The sequence below is a fragment of the Oncorhynchus tshawytscha genome, linkage group LG06 (genome assembly GCF_018296145.1).
Source record: "Oncorhynchus tshawytscha isolate Ot180627B linkage group LG06, Otsh_v2.0, whole genome shotgun sequence".
Lineage (NCBI taxonomy): Eukaryota > Metazoa > Chordata > Actinopteri > Salmoniformes > Salmonidae > Oncorhynchus > Oncorhynchus tshawytscha.
In genome coordinates this window covers 78,351,531-78,371,619 of record NC_056434.1, presented here as the reverse complement: position 1 = coordinate 78,371,619, position 20,089 = coordinate 78,351,531, and the positions used below count along the sequence as shown (strand labels likewise).

General features: G+C 42.0%; 2 protein-coding genes across 6 annotated transcripts in view; both read left to right on the top strand.

Moving 5' to 3' along the window:
- LOC112253128 (spectrin beta chain, non-erythrocytic 1) overlaps positions 1–4,470 on the top strand; it is a 124,239-nt gene extending 119,769 nt beyond the window's left edge. Inside the window, exons 33-35 of the mRNA XM_024425078.2 lie at positions 2,138–2,311; positions 2,422–2,464; positions 2,637–4,470. Of these exons, the coding sequence (XP_024280846.2) occupies positions 2,138–2,311; positions 2,422–2,464; positions 2,637–2,837 (418 nt within the window). The 3' untranslated portion in view covers positions 2,838–4,470. The remainder of the gene's footprint in view (positions 1–2,137; positions 2,312–2,421; positions 2,465–2,636) is intronic.
- A 6,275-nt stretch (positions 4,471–10,745) lies between these two features.
- Positions 10,746–20,089, top strand: part of LOC112253129 (echinoderm microtubule-associated protein-like 6) — a 120,301-nt gene continuing 110,957 nt past the window's right edge. For all 5 annotated transcript variants that reach the window (XM_024425084.2, XM_024425083.2, XM_024425081.2 and 2 more), the window contains exon 1: positions 10,746–12,118. In XM_024425084.2, coding sequence (XP_024280852.2) covers positions 11,922–12,118 — 197 coding nt within the window. In that variant the 5' untranslated portion in view covers positions 10,746–11,921. The remainder of the gene's footprint in view (positions 12,119–20,089) is intronic.

The following is a 20,089-nucleotide window of genomic DNA, read 5'->3' as shown; positions in this document are numbered from 1 at the left end:
AAGAAGGAGACACCTGTCTCCTAGAGATGAACGTACTTTGGTGAGAAAAGTGCAAATCAATCCCAGAACAACCGCAAAGGACCTTGTGAAGATTCTGGAGGAAACGGGTACAAAAGTATCTATCCACAGTAAAACGAGTCCTTTATCGACATAACCCGAAAGGCCGCTCAGCAAGGAAGAAGCCACTGCTCCAAAACCGACATAAAAAGCCAGAATACGGTTTGCAACTGCACATGGGGACAAAGATCGTACTTTTTGGAGAAATGTCCTCTGATCTGATGAAACACAAATAGAACTGTTTGGCTATAATGACCATTGTTATGTTTGGAGGAGAAAGGGGCAGGCTTGCAAGCCGAAGAACACCATCCCAACCGTGACGCGTGGTGGTGCTTTGCTGCAGGAGGGACTGGTGCACTTCACAAAATAGATGGCATCGTGAGGCAGGAATATTGTGTGGATATATTATTATTTATTTTTTAATTTTTACATCTTTTTCTCCCCAATTTTGTGGTATCCAATTTTTGTAATTTTTAGTAGCTACTATCTTTTCTCATCGCTACAACTCCCGTACGGGCTCGGCACATTGTTAGCTAATCCAAGTTTATAAATTTAAACGGCTAATTGATCAATAGAAAACCCTTTTGAAAGTATGTTAGCACAGCTGAAAACTGTTCTGATTTAAAGAAGCAATAAAACTGTCCTTTAGACTAGTTGAGTATCTGGAGCATCAGCATTTGTGGGTTTGATTACAGGCTCAAAATGTCCAGAAACAAAACCTTCTTCTGAAACTCGTCTATGTTGATATTCCATAGAAAAACCAGCTGTTTCCAGCTACAATAGTAATTTACAACATTAACCATGTCTACACTGTATTTCTGATCAATTAGATGTTATTTTCTTTCAAAAACAGGGACATTTTAAGTGACCCCAAACTTTTGAACGGTTGTGTACGTTGACACCTGCTCGTCAAAGATCATTTCAAAATCATGGACATTAATATGGAGTTGGTCCCCCCTTTGCTACTATAACAGCTCCACTCTTCTTAGAAGGCTTTGAACTAGATGTTGGAACATCCCTGCGGAGACTTACTTCCATTCAGCAACAAGAGCATCTGTGAGGTTTGGTGATTTAAGTGTGGCTCGCAGTTCATCCCGAAGGTGTTCGATGGGGTTGAGGTTAGGGCTCTGTGCAGGCCATTCAAGTTCTTCCACACCGATCTTGACAATCCATTGTCATGCTCAAACAGGAAAGGTCCTTCCCCAAACTGTTGCCACAAAGTTGGAAGCGCTTAATCGTCTAGAATGCCATTGTATGCTGTAGTGTTAATATTTCCCTTCACTGGAACTAAGAAACTATGAAAAACATCCCCAGATCATTATTCCTCCTCCGAACTTTAGTTGGCATTATGTATTTGGGCGGGTAGTGTTCTTCTGGCATCCTCCAAACACAGATCTGTCAGCCAGACTGCCAGATGGTGAAGCTTGATTCATCACTCCAGAGAACGCGTTTCCACTGCGCCAGAGTCCAATGGCTGTGAGCTTTACACCACTCCAGCCGACGCTTGACGATGTGCATGGTGAACTTAGGCTTGTGTGCAGCTGCTCGGCCATGGAAACCCATTTTATGATGCTCCTGACAAACAGTTCTTGTGCTGACGTTGCTTCGAGGCAGTTTGGAAGTCGCTAGTGAGTGTTGCAACTGAGGACAGATTATTTTTATGCCTTGTGCTTCAGCATTCGGCATTCCCATTCTATGAACTTGTGTGGCCTACCATTTCGCGGCTGAGTCGTTGTTGCGCCTTGACGTTTCCACTTCACAATAACAGCCCTTAGTTGACCGGGGCAGCTCTAGCAGGGCAGAAATTTGCCGAACTGACTTGTTGGGAAGGTGGCATCCAATGACGGTGCCACTTTGAAAGTCACTGAGCTCTTCAGTAAGGTTATTCTATTGCCTATGTTTGTCTATGGAGATTGCATGGCTGTGTGCTCGATTTTATACACTTGTCTGCAAGGGTGTGGCTGAACTAGCTGAATCCACTAATTTTAAAGGATGTCCACATACTTTTGTGTATATATAGTGAACATTCCTGACAAATTATTTTGCCGGCACTGCACTGACAACTTTTTGTCTGTTTCAGATCCTGGCACAATGTGTATTGCGTGATCAACAACCGGGAGATGGGCTTCTACAAAGACCATAAGAGTGCCAGCCAAGGGATCCCTTACCACAACCAGATCCCCATCAGCCTGAAGGATGCTGCGTGTGAGGTTGCCCTCGACTACAAGAAGAAGAAACATGTGTTCAAACTGAAGTGAGCACTACTTAGTGACTAGCTCCCTCTGTGTCTTGCATTATCAGATGAGGTCTTGCATACTGTAGCCAGTAGTATGCTTTACTGAAGTTTTTATTTTCCTTTTACAGAGCTACAGATGGCAATGAGTATCTCTTCCAAGCCAACGAGGATGTAAGTTTGTTTAGCTATAAATTCGTACAGTGTATGTGAGTGACGTTCTTCCTGTGAATGTTGTTTACTATCTTCAGTCCTTGTCTCCATGTGGATGGCGTGGGTGTCTGAATTTTGATGTATTGGTATGATCTGTGATGTGTGTCCTGATAAATCCTTGTCTGGGCCGCAGGAGGAGATGAACTCGTGGATGCAAGCCATCTCCAGCGCTGCGTCCTCTAAGACAGAGATGACCCCCAGCAGCCATAGCACCCCCGCCTCCAGCCGAGCCCAGACCCTGCCCGCCTCCGTCGCCCTGGCAACTGAGTCCAGCCCTGGCAAGCGTGAGAAGGACAAAGAAAAGCGCTTCAGCCTTTTCAGCAAAAAGAAATAGACCCTTCAGCCCCCCAATGCCATTCCTCTCATCTCCCCTGCTCCTCTTAAAGCCAGACTCCAGCATGCAAGCTCAGAGCCAAAACTCCACACTCTGTGCCTAACAATCCTACAGCTGGGCTCAGAGGTCAAATACAGTATGCCATTTTCTTTTTTTAAGATAAGGAACAAACAAAAAAAGATGAAAAATGATGTTAAGGTAGACATGATGCTTTGGGCAGCTGACATTGTAAACCATCCATTATTCACCGCTTAAAAACAAGACAGGGTTTCCAGTTAAGATTTCTTTGTATTTTCTCTTTGTTTTCCTGCTTTCTCATCCCCCGTGCTTTTCACTTGTTGCTTTGATTGTTTTTTCCCTGTTCTTTTTGTAATTGTATGTAGTTTCTAGGGTCTGGCCTCAGTTTTGTGAGGCGATCTTTGAAAGATGACATTCTTCTGAGTTGAAAAGCAAAGTCAGCGGTGCTTTGAACTGTGTGTATAACTTGTCTATAACAAACTATTAAAAACCAGTTTAATTTCACTTACTAATAATAAAGTCTACAACCATTAAGCTTCAATGTAGTCATTTTATCCCCTAAAACGTAGTATAACACATTAATTTGGATGAAAAGACAGGGGTTAATTTTCTCCACTGTGGCAAATGTCTGTCATATCGCTTCAAGATATTGGACTTTCAAGACGCAAATGGTACGTTCAAGACAACTGGGAACTCCAAAAAATATGAGGTCAAATCATGACTTCAGGGATCTTCAGGTCAGAACTCTAGAAAGAGGCTGGATGACTTTTTTTTTTACTTCCCAGTTGTCTTAAACGCACTGAAGTCGGAAGTCAGAGATTTCAGAGTTCCCAGTTTTGAACACAGCCAAAGTGTCACTTGCCACATAATGTCCATGCAAAACACATATCATGATGTGGCAATTGAAACTTTGCTTCTTGAAAGGCCAATATCTTGAAACTTGACTGACATGCAAAACATTTTGGGAATTTATCAACTGTGGACTAATGAAATAAATACCAAAATATAGTTTTTGGGTGGAGTTTTCCTTTACGTTTGTCATGATTTTTTTTGTACAATGTTATCATATACTAGTCCGGCTCAATAAATTGCTAAGACCAGTCAATGTTGGATATCCATGAAGAACTAGAACACAGATTAACACCGATGAATGAAAACATTATTCTGTCCTTTATTACATTTGTTTTCCTACATATTTGAGTTGTATTATGTATGTTTAAAATGTATTGAGCATTAAAATGTATGTACAATACAATAAACACTTTAAGCATTGTTATTAAGTGGAAAAGTGAATTCTGAAGCATTTACTGGAATAAGTCTTGTCATGGGAAAATGGTTGCTTGTTGGCTATAACACTGCATATTATCATTTTTGCTCAAAATCTCTGGCTATTTGATAGTGTGCATTTCTGTCACTGTACCTATTGTAATGAAATAATTCTTCATATTGCACAATCAACAATGCCATGATGGGAGAAAGCTTGTTTTCCATAGCAGGTTCTCTAAGTATGTAGTTTAATATGGACCAAGGTCACAGGTAGATGGAACTGCACCAGTAGACTTTTACCCTCTCTGTTAAATATGTGCAAAACCATTAAATTGCTTTTAAGATGCTATCTCTCTTTGTTTTCAGTATGACAGCTTCACCCCAAATCAGAAACTATTCCTGTTGTCATTACAGCTTCTATACGATTTAATACATTTTAATGACATGTCTCATTAGGTGCAACCACTTATTATTCATTACAAAAACGCTCAATGCTTTTACTAAGCAATTAGACGTTACTATGTAAAAACATGTTAATGAGTAATTACATTTCTGTTTAAACAACAGATAAGCAATGAAAGTTACGTAAAGTCCTGTGTCCTCTTCACTTTCACCTCATTTAGGCAATATAGATTTTTCTGACTAACTCTCAGTATTGTTGGGTCACTCAATTCTTGGTTCCCTTTCACAATTGCCTGTGCATCATCTAGTGGCCGAAAGGAAATAGTGCAGCCCCAGTAACATTTCTTCAGATAACTAATCTCATTCCCAGACACTTGGTGCCTAGGAAAGAGGTTAGCAGAAAGCTAAAAAATGTATCAATGGAAAAATACAAAGATGTTATTTTAATTTGTTCTGATATGAGACATAAGACTACTATGGGCACCAGTTTGATCAAATGGTTTAGATGGTAAGAAGGCATGGAGTATAGGGATTACAGATGGCCTGCTGTTAATTTAATTAACCACTTCCAGCCCCTCCAGAAACATCAGCACTGCCGACCAATTAGGTTTGTCACTTCATTTGGGTAAATTGAAGCCTGTCCTCCAAACGAATGTAAGAACGTGTTTGACCTTGCAAGACTATGTAGGGTGGGCTGTAGGTAGGAGAATCTCCTAATCCCCTCTCGCTAATTGGGAAAGGGCAGTAATGTTCCTTCAACATTTCTATCACAAGAGGGCGCAAGAGTACCAGTGTATTGGAACTCTTGGACGTATTATATTGGCAAAGTAGAAATGCTCACTAACAGGAATGTAAACAAATTTGTGCACAGCATTTTAGAGAAATACGTTTTTTGTCCGTATGGAACATTTCTGGCAACTTTTATTTCAGTTTATGAAACAGGACCAACACTTTTAAATCTTGCACTTCTATTTTTGATTAGAATAGATGGATTTATTCCAGGGTTTCTTAAACTATGGGCCGGGACCCAAAGTGGGCCCAGGACATGTGGGAGGTGGGTCACGAGTTATGAGAATACATCTATAATCGCATACTATTTCTTCATTTGGGTTACAGAAGAACGGTCCATTTCTCATGAGAAAGTTTGAGAGCCCCTGCTCTATTCTATCAACCCTGACAACCAGATATCTGGGGTCAACAAATCAATACAGTTTGAAACAAATTCTCCTCTGTATTAATTCAAGCAGTGACTCACAATTACTTTGTGCATCAGTAGTATTTGTAATTTGACTAGTCACAAAGAGTATGAGGTTAGAACCCCAGGAAGAGTAGCTTCTGCTAAAAGATCATGGGGATCCAGTACACAGTGCATGAAATAAACCACAGAACATATCTTATTGTTACATACTTTCACCCAGCAGCATACCCTGGTTAGATGATTAAGGGAGGGGATGATGTATTATAACAAAGTAACATTTGACTACTTCCCAGCACCATGTCAACATGAACAGTTGTCTTAGTTAGATTAGGCTTGGCATTGACATAGCAGCTTATTATGTTGCTATGGTTAGGCTAGGTGGAGCATAGCAATGGTCTGAGGAAAGCCAGTTCTGTTTTTGCTTTAGCCAACTTCTCTATCATTCATTCTCCTCTATCACTCATCCATGATATATGGCGTGCATGGCAACCAGACCTGGGTTCAAATGAATGTATTTCAGTATTCGTTATTTAAATACTTATTTTCAAATAATGTGGCCTAAATCAATGACTTCTATTGGAAGTATTTGAAAGTATTTTCAAATCATTTCTTATAAATAGCCTACTACTTTACTTATTTCAAATACTATTTTCAAGTACAGTTGAAGTCGGAACTTTACATACACTTACAGTGGGGAGAACAAGTATTTGATACACTGCCGATTTTCCTACTTACAAAGCATGTAGAGGTCTGTAGTTTTTATCATAGGTACACTTCAACTGTGAGAGACGGAATCTAAAACAAAAATCCAGAAAATCACATTGTATGATTTTTAAATAATTAATTTGCATTTTATTGCATGACATAAGTATTTGATCACCTACCAACCAGTAAGAATACCGGCTCTCACAGACCTGTTAGTTTTTCTTTAAGAAGCCCTCTTGTTCTCTGCTCATTACCTGTATTAACTGCACCTGTTTGAACTCGTTACCTGTATAAAAGACACCTGTCCAAACACTCTATCAAACAGACTCCAATCTCTCCACAATGGCCAAGACCAGAGAGCTGTGTAAGGACATCAGGGATAAAATTGTAGACCTGCACAAGGCTAGGATGGGCTACAGGACAATAGGCAAGCAGTTTGACCTTCTCCCATTCCTCCTCTGGACCATCCAGATGTTCATTGGCAAACTTCAGACGGGCCTGGACATGCGCTGGCTTGAGCAGGGGGTCCTTGCGTGCGCTGCAGGATTTTAATCCATGACGGTGTAGTGTGTTACTAATGGTTTTCTTTGAGGCTGTGGTCCCAGCTCTCTTCAGGTCATTGACCAGGTCCTGCCGTGTAGTTCTGGGCTGATCGCTCACCTTCCTCATGATCATTGATGCCCCACGAAGTGAGATCTTGCATGGAGCCCCAGACCGAGGGTGATTGACCGTCATCTTGAACTTCTTCCATTTTCTAATAATTGCGCCAACAGTTGTTGCCTTCTCACCAAACTGCTTGCCTATTGTCCTGTAGCCCATCCTAGCCTTGTGCAGGTCTACAATTTTATCCCTGATGTCCTTACACAGCTCTCTGGTCTTGGCCATTGTGGAGAGGTTGGGGAAAGTCCATATTGCCCAGCGACTGTATGGAGGAGTGGGCCAAAATCCCTGCTGCAGTGTGTGCAAACCTAGTCAAGAACTACAGGAAACGTATGATCTCTGTAATTGCAAACAAAGGTTTCTATACCAAATATTAGGTTCTCCTTTTCTGATGTATCAAATACTTATGTCATGCAATAAAATGCAAATTATTTACTTAAATCATACAATGTGATTTTCTGGATTTTTGTTTTACATTCCGTCTCTGGCAGTTGAAGTGTACCTATGATAAAATGACAGACCTCTACATGCTTTGTAAGTAGGAAACACTGCCGATTTTGCAGGTTATCAAATACTTGTTCTCCCCACTGTATGTTGGAGTCATTAAAAGTCATTTTTCAACCACTCCACAAATTTCTTGTTAACAACTATAGTTTTGGCAAGTCGGTTAGGACATCTACTTTGTGCATGACACAGGGTAATTTTTCCAACAGTTGTTTACAGACAGATTATTTCACTTATAATTCACTGTATCACAACTCCAGTGGGTTGGAAGTTTACATACACTAAGTTGACTGTGCCTTCAAACAGCTTGGAATATTCCAGAAAATGATGTCATGGCTTTAGAAGCTTCTGGTAGGCTAATTGACATCATTTGAGTCAATTGGAGGTGTACTTGTGGATGTATTTCAAGGCCTACCTTCAAACTCAGTGCCTCTTTGCTTGACATCATGGTAAAATCTAAAGAAATCAGCCAAGACCTCAGGAAAAAAAATTCTAGACCTCCATAAGTCTGGTTCATCATTGGGAGCAATTTCCAAATGCCTGAAGGTACCACGTTCATCTGTACAAACAATAGTACGTAAGTATGAACACCATGGGACCACGCAGCCGTCATACCGCTCTGGAAGGAGACATGTTCTGTCTCCTAGAGATGAACGTACTTTGGTGTGAAAAGTGCAAATCAATCCCAGAACAACAGCAAAGGACCTTGTGAAGATGCTGGCGGAAACAGGTACAAAAGTATCTATATCCACAGTAAAAGGAGTCCTATATCGACATAACCTGAAAGGCCGCTCAGCAAGGAAGAAGCCACTGCTCCAAAACCGCCATAAAAAGCCAGACTACAGTTTGCAACTGCACATGGGGACAAAGATTGTACTTTTTGGAGAAATGTCCTCTGGTCTGATGAAACAAAAATAGAACTGTTTGGCTATAATGACCATCGTTGTGTTTGGAGGAAAAAGGGGGAGGCCTGCAAGCCAAAGAACACCATCCCAACCGTGAAGCACGGGGGTGGCAGCATCATGTTGTGGGGGTGCTTTGCTGCAGGAGGGACTGGTGCACTTCACAAAATAGATGTATCATGAGGAGGGAACATTACGTGGATATATTGAAGCAACATCTCAAGACATCAGTCAGGAAGTTAAATCTTGGTCGCAAATGGGTCTTCCAAATGGACAATGACCCCAAGCATACTTCCAAAGTTGTGGCAAAATGTCTTAAGGACAACAAAGTCAAGGTATTGGAGTGGCCATCTCAAAGCGCTGACCTCAATCCTATAGAATTTTTTGGGGCAGAACTGAAGAAGTGTGTGCGAGCAAGGAGGCCTACAAACCTGACTCAGTTACACCAGCTCTGTCAGGAGGAATGGGCCAAAATTCACCCAACTTATTGTGGGAAGCTTGTGGAAGGCAATGCTACCAAATAACAATTTAAAGGCAATGCTACCAAATAATAATTGAGTGTATTTAAACTTCTGACCCACTGGGAATGTGATGAAAGAAATCAAAGCTGAAAGAAATAATTTTCTCTACTGACATTTCACATTCTCAAAATAAAGTGGTGATCCTAACTGTCCTAAAACATGGAATTTTTACTAGGATTAAATGTCAGGAATTGTGAAAAACTGAGTTTAAATGTCTTTGGCTAAGGTGTATGTAAACATCCGACTTCAACTGTACCTTGGTTAAATGCACAGGAATGTATTTGAGTCAGAGTGTAGGCATCCTTGCCGAGTATTTTAGTATTTCCATATACATTCCAGTATTCACCTACTTATCTAAATACTCACTTTCAAATGTCTCTGAAAGTAATTGAAATACCCAAAATATTATTTGAACCCAGGTTTGATGGCAGCACATGTCAGATGAGTTGGCTATCTGGCAACAGGCTTGGCAGGGTGGAGCAGTGATTCAAACCCCAAGCAGTTGTTATGGTGAGAAATAGGTAGGCTGCTAGAGTCCCATGGGAGTTGTCATTCAAGGGGAGAATCTCAACTGAATACTCACGCATCCTCTCTCCTCGCCTCCATTTCAAAATCCATTGGATGTGAGAGCCAGAGGTCCCTCCCCTCTGACCTTCTCCTCCAAAGGGTGTTGATAAGGAGGCGAAGAGAGAGGACGCTTGAGATTCTTCCAAGGTCTATGTGAATACGACTAGAAGAATATGAACTCAGCCAGCCAACTCCTCTCACATGCAACATAATCACAGAGAGCCCTACAGGAGGCCCAGTTGAATGGCATGGTAGATTGCACTGGCTCTCCAGTGAAGTCTGACACCCTGCAGTGCTGTTCAAGGGGCTGGCAATGGCATGCTCTACTTAGCATTTAGCCTTTGAGAATGTTCTACACATCAGTTCCAAGAGTCCAGTTTCCATCTAGAATAATTATTGTACTATGCACCCACCCATCTAGCTTTCTTAAGATGAATGCACTCAAAGTCACTCTGGATAAAAACATCTGCTGAATGACTAAAATGTAAATGTGAAAGTATGCAAGGATATTAGAGTACAGAAGATCAGTCAAAGGGGGACTTAATAATCAGTAAGAGTTTATGGTTGTTCGACCCTTTACAGAAAATGTTCTGGTGTTCTGATTGGAGATTCATGGATACAAGAGATATTCAGCTTTAGAATGCATCTGTATCACATGTGAGTTAAAGACTCTCCCTTTGGTTCAACTGTCTCAAATTTGACAAATCAAAATATGAATATGATTCAGGCAAAATTATTATATCCCATTTAGTTTCCTATTTGGGATTGAACTCCATCCAATTTCATCTACCATCGAACTTGTCACAAAAAAAACAATTTATCAGTTGCTATTCGATTCAGTCAGTTCCTATTCGGTCTAATCTCTTTATTTTTATTAGGGCCTACAATTTTAATGATTACATTTAATTAAATTTCACTCATATGAATTGACTCAATTATTGCTGATCGTAGAAGCTGCCATTCTGTTTTCAGACCTAATCGATGTATTTGTCATCTGTAGGTCTTCAAGACCTTGGACAGCGCTTCACTATTGCTGACTGGTAGTTGTAGTTTTCAATGTTTTGGACCAACGAGAAAGCGTGAGAGAGGGAATGCCTCAGCCATAAACACATCAATACCCATAAACCTGTGCAGCTAGCCGCTCATCGTCGGTGGCAGTGCAGGGGTGGCTTGCAGGGTGTTGTGGTTACTAGCTCTTCGAAACCAGAGAGAGGCTATTCTAAAAAATATTACGTTTAAGTACTTGATGGGGAAAGTCTCCATTACGTTACTACATTAATATTAATATGCAATGAATAACACAGTGCTAGACCTCCGCTCAGCTTTCCACCCCGGTTTATCAAAGGCATCGCCTGCCATTCGCCCATATGAGTAGGTTTATTTCGCTCGCTGCCCGGAATCCCTACTTTCATCCATCCAAGTGAGATGCGGGAGATACCGTGGAGTCGCGGGGTGAGCGACTGTGTTTGGAAGCCCATAGATTGTTTGCCTCTGCACGGAAGTTAGCAGAGAATTTTCATTTTGGGGCGTCTTCACACTGACAGCGGCGAACCAGCTGTGGCTGTCAAGACAGGTCGTACTCTGTCAGAGTGATTTGCTGTGAAAATCCGTAATTCCTCACAATTGTTCGATTCTCGGATTTACTCCAACCAGATTTGTGAATGGAAGACAGAGATATTGCATGTTCGGCCTATTTTCTACATGTTTGTTTGCTTTGAAATGTTTATTTGTTAGTTATTGTCTTGAGAAATATATAAAACCGCAGTAACTATGGTTGATGTTACGGTTAAGGATTAGTGTGCGGATTATATTTCAGCAGCAGCCGAATCCTCCAGCAGTTGTGTTCATTTTCTGTTTGTTTATTTGGCTAGTACCTCTGTTTTCGTTGTCATTTGAAAAGGAACCCATGTTAAATGGATAAAAAAAGCAATGTAATGTCATTTAGTGGAGTACATTAACTTTTGTAAGACATGGTAGAAGGTTAAAAATATATATTTTTATGAGGAAAATAATGAATTAATCCACAATCTAAATTAGAGTAGGCTAACATAGTAACAATTCAGGCAACACCGTGTCTGAAGGCAAACATTATGAATGGGTCTGAGGTGTATCAGTCCTTGCCGGTGTTTTCTCAAAACGCAATGTGCACATCTGCTGTAGAATGCGGGAATTAAGCTGTTTATGATAGGCTACATATAGGAAAATGTAATCTGTTAGGATTTTTCTCATTTAATCAGTGAGGGGCTCATAAGGTTTGCACGTGCATGTCAGTGATCCGTGGTTGTGGTGCAGACTACTGTAGGGTAGAATAATTCACTAAACTAACAAATTGTCAGATATCATGGCGGATCGGACTGCTCCGCATTGCCAACTGAGATTAGAATGGATCTACGGGTACAGGGGGCATCAATGCCGAAACAACCTGTACTACACCGCTGGCAAAGAAGTGGTCTATTTCGTGGCTGGCGTCGGCGTGGTTTACAATACCAGAGAACACACTCAGAAGTTTTACCTGGGCCACAACGATGACATTATAAGGTGAGTGTTACTTGGAATATACATACAGTAGCCTTCAAAACAACACCAAGAAGTCTATGCATAAAGTGCGAACAAAATTCGCACAATTTAAGAATGTAGAATATCCATTTAAAACATAACATTGTCCTCTCATTAGCATCTCTTCAAAATCACACATTTTATTTCATCTAAAATAATCTCAATGAATACCTTAATTAAAGCAATAAATTGTTGCATGGCATCGCTCCAGTGTTGCTCTATCCCTTGTGAGCCTTCCCTGTGCAGATGTAATGTGTATCCTGTCCAGAGTGGCTGTGTACTATGTGAGGGAGTCATTGCAATAATTGTATTCATAGAGGTCATTGGGCTACTATTTGTACTATGACTTTCCTTATATCTCGCATGACTGTCTACATCAAGACTGACTGCATCACGACTGACTGCATCACGACTGACTGCATCACGATTGTCTACATCACGACTGTCTACATCAAGACTGACTGCATCACGACTGACTGCATCACGACTGACTGCATCACGATTGTCTACATCACGACTGTCTACATCATGACTGTCTACATCACGACTGACTGCATCACGACTGACTGCATCACGACTGTCTACATCACGACTGACTGCATCATGACTGTCTACATCATGACTGTCTACGACTGTCTACATCACGACTGTCTACATCACGGCTGTCTACATCACGACTGTCTACATCACGACTGACTGCATCACGACTGTCTACTTTACAACCGACTGCATCACGACTGACTGCATCACGACTGTCTACATCACGACTGACTGCATCACGACTGTCTACATCAAGACTGACTGCATCATGACTGACTGCATCATGACTGTCTACATCACGACTGTCTACTTTACGACTGTCTACATCACGACTGTCTGCTTTACGACCGTCTACATCAAGACCGTCTACATCACGTCTGTCTACATCACGACTGTCTACTTTACGACTGTCTACGACTGTCTACATCACGACTGACTGCATCATGACTGTCTACTTTACGACTGTCTACGACTGTCTACATCACGACTGACTGCATCATGACTGTCTACATCACGACTGTCTACATCACGACTGACTGCATCATGACTGTCTTCATCATGACTGTCTACGACTGTCTACATCACGACTGTCTACTTTACGACTGTCTACATCACAACTGTCTACGACTTTCTACATCATGACTGTCGTTATCACGACTGTCTACTTTACGACTGTCTACATCACGACTCTCTACATCAAGACTGACTGCATCACGACTGTCTACTTTACGACTGACTGCATCACGCCTGACTGCATCACGACTGTCTACTTTACAACTGTCTACATCACAACTGTCTACATCACGACTGACTGCTTTACGACTGTCTACTTTACGACTGTCTACTTTACGACTGTCTACTTTACGACTGCCTACTTTACGACTGTCTACATCACGGCTGTCTACTTTACGACTGTCTACATCACGACTGTCTGCTTTACGACCGTCTACATCAAGACCGTCTACATCACGTCTGTCTACATCACGACTGTCTACTTTACGACTGTCTACGACTGTCTACATCACGACTGACTGCATCATGACTGTCTACTTTACGACTGTCTACGACTGTCTACATCATGACTGACTGCATCATGACTGTCTACATCACGACTGTCTACTTTACGACTGTCTACATCACGACTGTCTGCTTTACGACCGTCTACATCAAGACCGTCTACATCACGTCTGTCTACATCACGACTGTCTACTTTACGACTGTCTACGACTGTCTACATCACGACTGACTGCATCATGACTGTCTACTTTACGACTGTCTACGACTGTCTACATCACGACTGACTGCATCATGACTGTCTACATCACGACTGTCTACATCACGACTGACTGCATCATGACTGTCTTCATCATGACTGTCTACGACTGTCTACATCACGACTGTCTACTTTACGACTGTCTACATCACAACTGTCTACGACTTTCTACATCATGACTGTCGTTATCACGACTGTCTACTTTACGACTGTCTACATCACGACTCTCTACATCAAGACTGACTGCATCACGACTGTCTACTTTACGACTGACTGCATCACGCCTGACTGCATCACGACTGTCTACTTTACAACTGTCTACATCACAACTGTCTACATCACGACTGACTGCTTTACGACTGTCTACTTTACGACTGTCTACTTTACGACTGTCTACTTTACGACTGCCTACTTTACGACTGTCTACATCACGGCTGTCTACATCACGACTGTCTACATCACGACTGACTGCATCACGACTGTCTACTTTACAACTGACTGCATCACGACTGACTGCATCACGACTGTCTGCATCACGACTGTCTACATCACGACTGACTGCATCACGACTGTCTACATCAAGACTGACTGCATCATGACTGACTGCATCATGACTGTCTACATCACGACTGTCTACTTTACAACTGACTGCATCACGACTGACTGCATCACGACTGTCTGCATCACGACTGTCTACATCACGACTGACTGCATCACGACTGTCTACATCAAGACTGACTGCATCATGACTGACTGCATCATGACTGTCTACATCACGACTGTCTACTTTACGACTGTCTACATCACGACTGTCTACTTTACGACTGTCTACGACTGTCTACATCACGACTGACTGCATCATGACTGTCTACTTTACGACTGTCTACGACTGTCTACATCACGACTGACTGCATCATGACTGTCTACATCACGACTGTCTACATCACGACTGACTGCATCATGACTGTCTTCATCATGACTGTCTACGACTGTCTACATCACGACTGCCTACTTCACGACTGTCTACATCACGACTGTCTATATCACGACTGTCTACATCACGACTGTCTACATCATGACTGTCTACATCACGACTGTCTACTTTACGATTGACTACATCACGACTGACTGCATCACGACGGTCTACATCACAACTGACTGCATCACGACTGTCTACTTCACGACTCTACTTCACGACTGTCTACATCACGGCTGTCTACATCACGACTGTCTACATCACGACTGACTGCATCACGACTGTCTACTTCACAACTCTACTTCACGACTGTCTACATCACGACTGACTGCATCACGACTGTCTACTTTACGACTGACTGCATCACGACTGACTGCATCACGACTGTCTACATCACGACTGTCTACTTTATGACTGTCTACTTCACGACTGTCTACATCACGGCTGTCTACATCACGACTGTCTACATCACAACTGACTGCATCACGACTGTCTACTTCACGACTCTACTTCACGACTGTCTACATCACGACTGACTGCATCACGACTGTCTACTTTACGACTGACTGCATCACGACTGACTGCATCACGACTGTCTACATCACGACTGACTGCATCACGACTGTCTACTTTATGACTGTCTACTTCACGACTGACTGCATCACGACTGTCTACTTTATGACTGTCTACATCACGACTGACTGCATCACGACTGTCTACTTTATGACTGTCTACTTCACGACTGACTGCATCACGACTGTCTACATCACGACTGTCTACATCACGACTGTCTACTTCACAACTGACTGCATCACGACTGTCTACATCACGACTGTCTACATCACGACTGTCTACTTTATGACTGTCTACTTCACGACTGTCTACATCACGGCTGTCTACATCACGACTGTCTACATCACGACTGACTGCATCACGACTGTCTACTTCACGACTCTACTTCACGACTGTCTACATCACAACTGACTGCATCACGACTGTCTACTTCACGACTCTACTTCACGACTGTCTACATCACGACTGACTGCATCACGACTGTCTACTTTACGACTGACTGCATCACGACTGACTGCATCACGACTGTCTACATCACGACTGTCTACATCACGACTGTCTACTTTATGACTGTCTACTTCACGACTGACTGCATCACGACGGTCTACATCACAACTGACTGCATCACGACTGTCTACTTCACGACTGACTGCATCATGACTCTCTACGACTGTCTACTTCCTGACTGACTGCATCACGACTGTCTACTTCACGACTGTCGACATCACGGCTGTCTACATCACGACTGACTGCATCACGACTGTCTACATCATGACTGACTGCATCACAACTGTCTACATCACGACTGTCTACTTCACGACTGTCTACATCACGACTGTCTACTTCACGACTGTCGATATCACAACTGTCTACTTCACGACTGTCTACATCACGAGTGTCTACTTCACGACTGTCGATATCACAACTGTCTACTTCACGACTGTCTACATCACGAGTGTCTACTTCACAACTGTCTACTTCACACCTGTCTAGTTATGTCAAAAGCTATTTTGACATAAGCTATTAGATATAAGACAAACTATTTCAGCACCACTGTTAATTGGACAGCTCCTTGTTTTTTCGAGTCAACCACGCTGATTTGAAAGCACGGAGATGGCCCACAGCTCCTCACTCCAAGGTATTCAAGAGCTAAAAAGCCTCTTAAAAGCTCTTGTATCCCTTGCATACCTGCAAGTATGGTAGCAGTGCCCCCTGTAAAGCACACACTGGAGAGGGGTTGAGGCTGGGGGATGTGTGAAGTGTATAGTTCTTAGTTCTGTATGCAACTAGAGTATTTTTAAGAGACCACGAGCTGACAGCGCAGATGGGGAGCTGGTTTCTATTGAGCACAATGCTGGTTGGATTGAGTCCTGTGCTGTTTGGATTGAGCCCTGTGCTGTTTGGATTGAGCCCAGTGCTGTTTGGATTGAGCCCTGTGCTGTTTGGATTGAGCCTAGTGCTGTTTGGATTGAGCCCAGTGCTGTTTGGATTGAGCCCAGTGCTGTTTGGATTGATTCCAGTACTTTGAGAATGCTTTGTGACTTAGTTCCTGATCTTTTTTTGTGGTTCAGTGATAGCAAGCCAAGCTGGTGCAAGCAAACCACGGTAACAACCCAAACACAAACACACTCATGATAAGCCGTGATCTGTAGTTTGTCCTCAGAATTGCTAGAAACTACAAGGCTCTCTGCAAAGCCACTGTTTATTTCTAGTCAATGCAAAGTCCTCCTCAGGTCACACAGAACACAATCAACCTGGGTGAGGCCTACAGTGCTGGTCAGATTGTGTCACCAATCCATCCCCATCTACTTTTGTTGAAAGGCTTTTAAATAGTTATTTCTCTCCACTCTGTCAGGGAATAATTATTTTGCAGACACTTTTATCACAGTGGTCATATTGATTGATTAGGTCTGTAATTGTGGCAGTCATATTGATGGATTAAATCCATGTTGGGCCTATAATTTCTGGAAAAGTCCTTTTCAGTGGACACTTGCTAATGTTGAACGAATATTACATGTCTCCATGGCCAGGACTGAACACAAAAAAGACTACCATCAAACGTGGTTTTTAACACAATTAGACCTTCTCCCTTTCAGAAACGTATACATGTCGATCTAGACAAAGTGGATTTGTTTAGAGTGATGCACTTTTATTGAATAGTTATTCATCACACATTCTCTTGGCCTACATGTCAATATTGAAGGATTGTAAAATGCATGCAGAAGCCTTGTGTAGCTGGAGTCCTGGACCCAGACGGTCTGGGAAACCATGGAAACAGGCTGAACCTGAACTTGGAGAGACCCAATAGCTAACGGCCAGTATAACACCCAGTATAATTAGGCAATAAGGTACGAGGGGGTGTGGTATATGGCCAATAAACCACGGCTAAGGGTATGGAACTGAATATGAAGTATAATTTTTTTTTCAATTTCCCTTTAAATGAGACCTACTTTGTGCCACAGCTCCATGAAGGCTAAAGGTGTTTACACAGTCAAAAGTTTCGGGAGTTTTACTTTGTCTTTTTTAAGACAGGCTTTCTTAAACTCACCCTCTGACATCATTTCAACGGAGGCAGAAGAAAAACTGTCTCCCTTCTTATTCTGATTGCTTTCAACTAAATGAAGGGGACAAGATGGCATTGAAATTCTATGATTTGCATGTACATTTGTTGTATTATTGCATTAGTACCTATGACGCCTGTGGGACCAGTTGGCAATGAGTGCCTCTGAAATGTATCTGTCTTTTGGAAATATGGTTCGTGGGTAGGGGTGATTGAGGTTCATGTATGTGTGTCTCTGTGCCATTGTCTATGTGTGCATGTGTCTATACACCTCTCTGTGTCCTTCACATCTGTGTGTGTGTCCATGCATGCAGATCAGTATGTGCAGAGGGATGGTTAGGGAGTCATTATAAGAATGCCAACCACGTAGCCACCACTCCATGGATAAACATGTACACGTCACATACACACACTCAATATCACATACACGTCACAGGAGGTTGATGGCACCTTAATTGGGGAGAACTGGCTTGTGGTAATGACGAGAGCGGAATCAGTGAAACGGTATCAAATGCATCAAACACGTGGTTAAGAGGTGTTTGATGCCATTCCGTTTGCTCCGTTCTGGACATTATTATGAGCTGTTCTCCCCTCAGCAGCCTCCACTGATGCACGTATACACACACACACACACACATACACATACACACACAGTCAGGCTCTTATGGTCATTTCCTTTTTCCAATTTGCGCTCAAAGTAATTATCTCTTGACGTAGGGCTGCGGTGCTGTCTGTAATTGAAATGGAATTGAAGTCTGGTCCTCACACTGTGATTGTCAACGTGGTCTCAAGTCAACACCTACCTCAGGACTCTTATTTTCAAGAGGACACATTCCAGTTTCCTGTATGAGAGGCTTTAGTATTCAGTCTCCTCTTTGAGAGGCTATAGAATCCAGTCTCCTATATAATTGGCTTTAGAATCCAGTCTCCTTTATGACAGGCTTTAGAATCCAGTCTCCTTTATGACAGGCTTTAGAATCCAGTCTCCTACATGACAGGCTTTAGAATCCAGTCTCCTTTATGACAGGCTTTAGAATCCAGTCTCCTACATGACAGGCTTCAGAATCCAGTCTCCTATATGATAAGTGTTATATTGCAGTCTCCTATATGAGAGGCTTTAGAATCCAGTCTCAAATATGATAGGCTTTAGAATCCAGTCTCCTATATGACAAGCGTTGTAATCTAGTCTCCTATATGAGAGGCTTTAGAATCCAGTCTCCTCTATGGCAGGCTTTATAATCCAGTCTCCTATATGAGAGGCTATATAATCCAGTCTCCTATATGAGAGGGTTTTGAATCCAGTCTCATATATCCAGTTTTCTATATGACAGGCTTTAGAATCCATTTTCCTATATGATATGCTTTAATATCCAGTCTCCTATATGACAGGCTTTAGAATTCCTTTTCCTATATGAGATGCTTTAATATCCAGTCTCCTATATGATAGGCTTTAGAATCCAGTCTCCTGTATAACAGGCTTTTGAATCCAGTCTCCTATATGACATGCTTTAGAATCTCGTCTCCTATATGACAGGCTTTAGATCCCAGTTTCCTGTATGACTGGCTTAAGAATCCAGTCTTCTATATGAGAGTCTTTAGTGTCCAGTCTCCTATATAAGATGCTTTAAAATCCAGTCACCTATATGACAGGATTTAGAATCCAATCTCCTATATGACAAGTGTTATTATCCAGTCTCCTATATGACAGGCTTTAGAATCCAGTCTCTTATATGACAAGCTTTACAATCCGGTCTCCATTATGACAGTCTTTAGAATCCAGTCTTCTTTATGACAGGCTTTAGAGCCCAGTCTCCTCTATGAGAGGCTTTAGGATTTAGTCTCCTCTATGACATGCTTTGGAATCCAGTCTCCTATATAAGAGGCATTATAATCCAGTCTGCTGTATGAGAGGGTTTAGTTTCCAGTCTCCTATTTGAGAGGTTTTAGAATCCAGTCTCTATGACAGGCTTTAGAATTCATTCTCTTATACTATAGTCTTTAGATTCCAGTCTCTTCTATGACGGTTTTAGA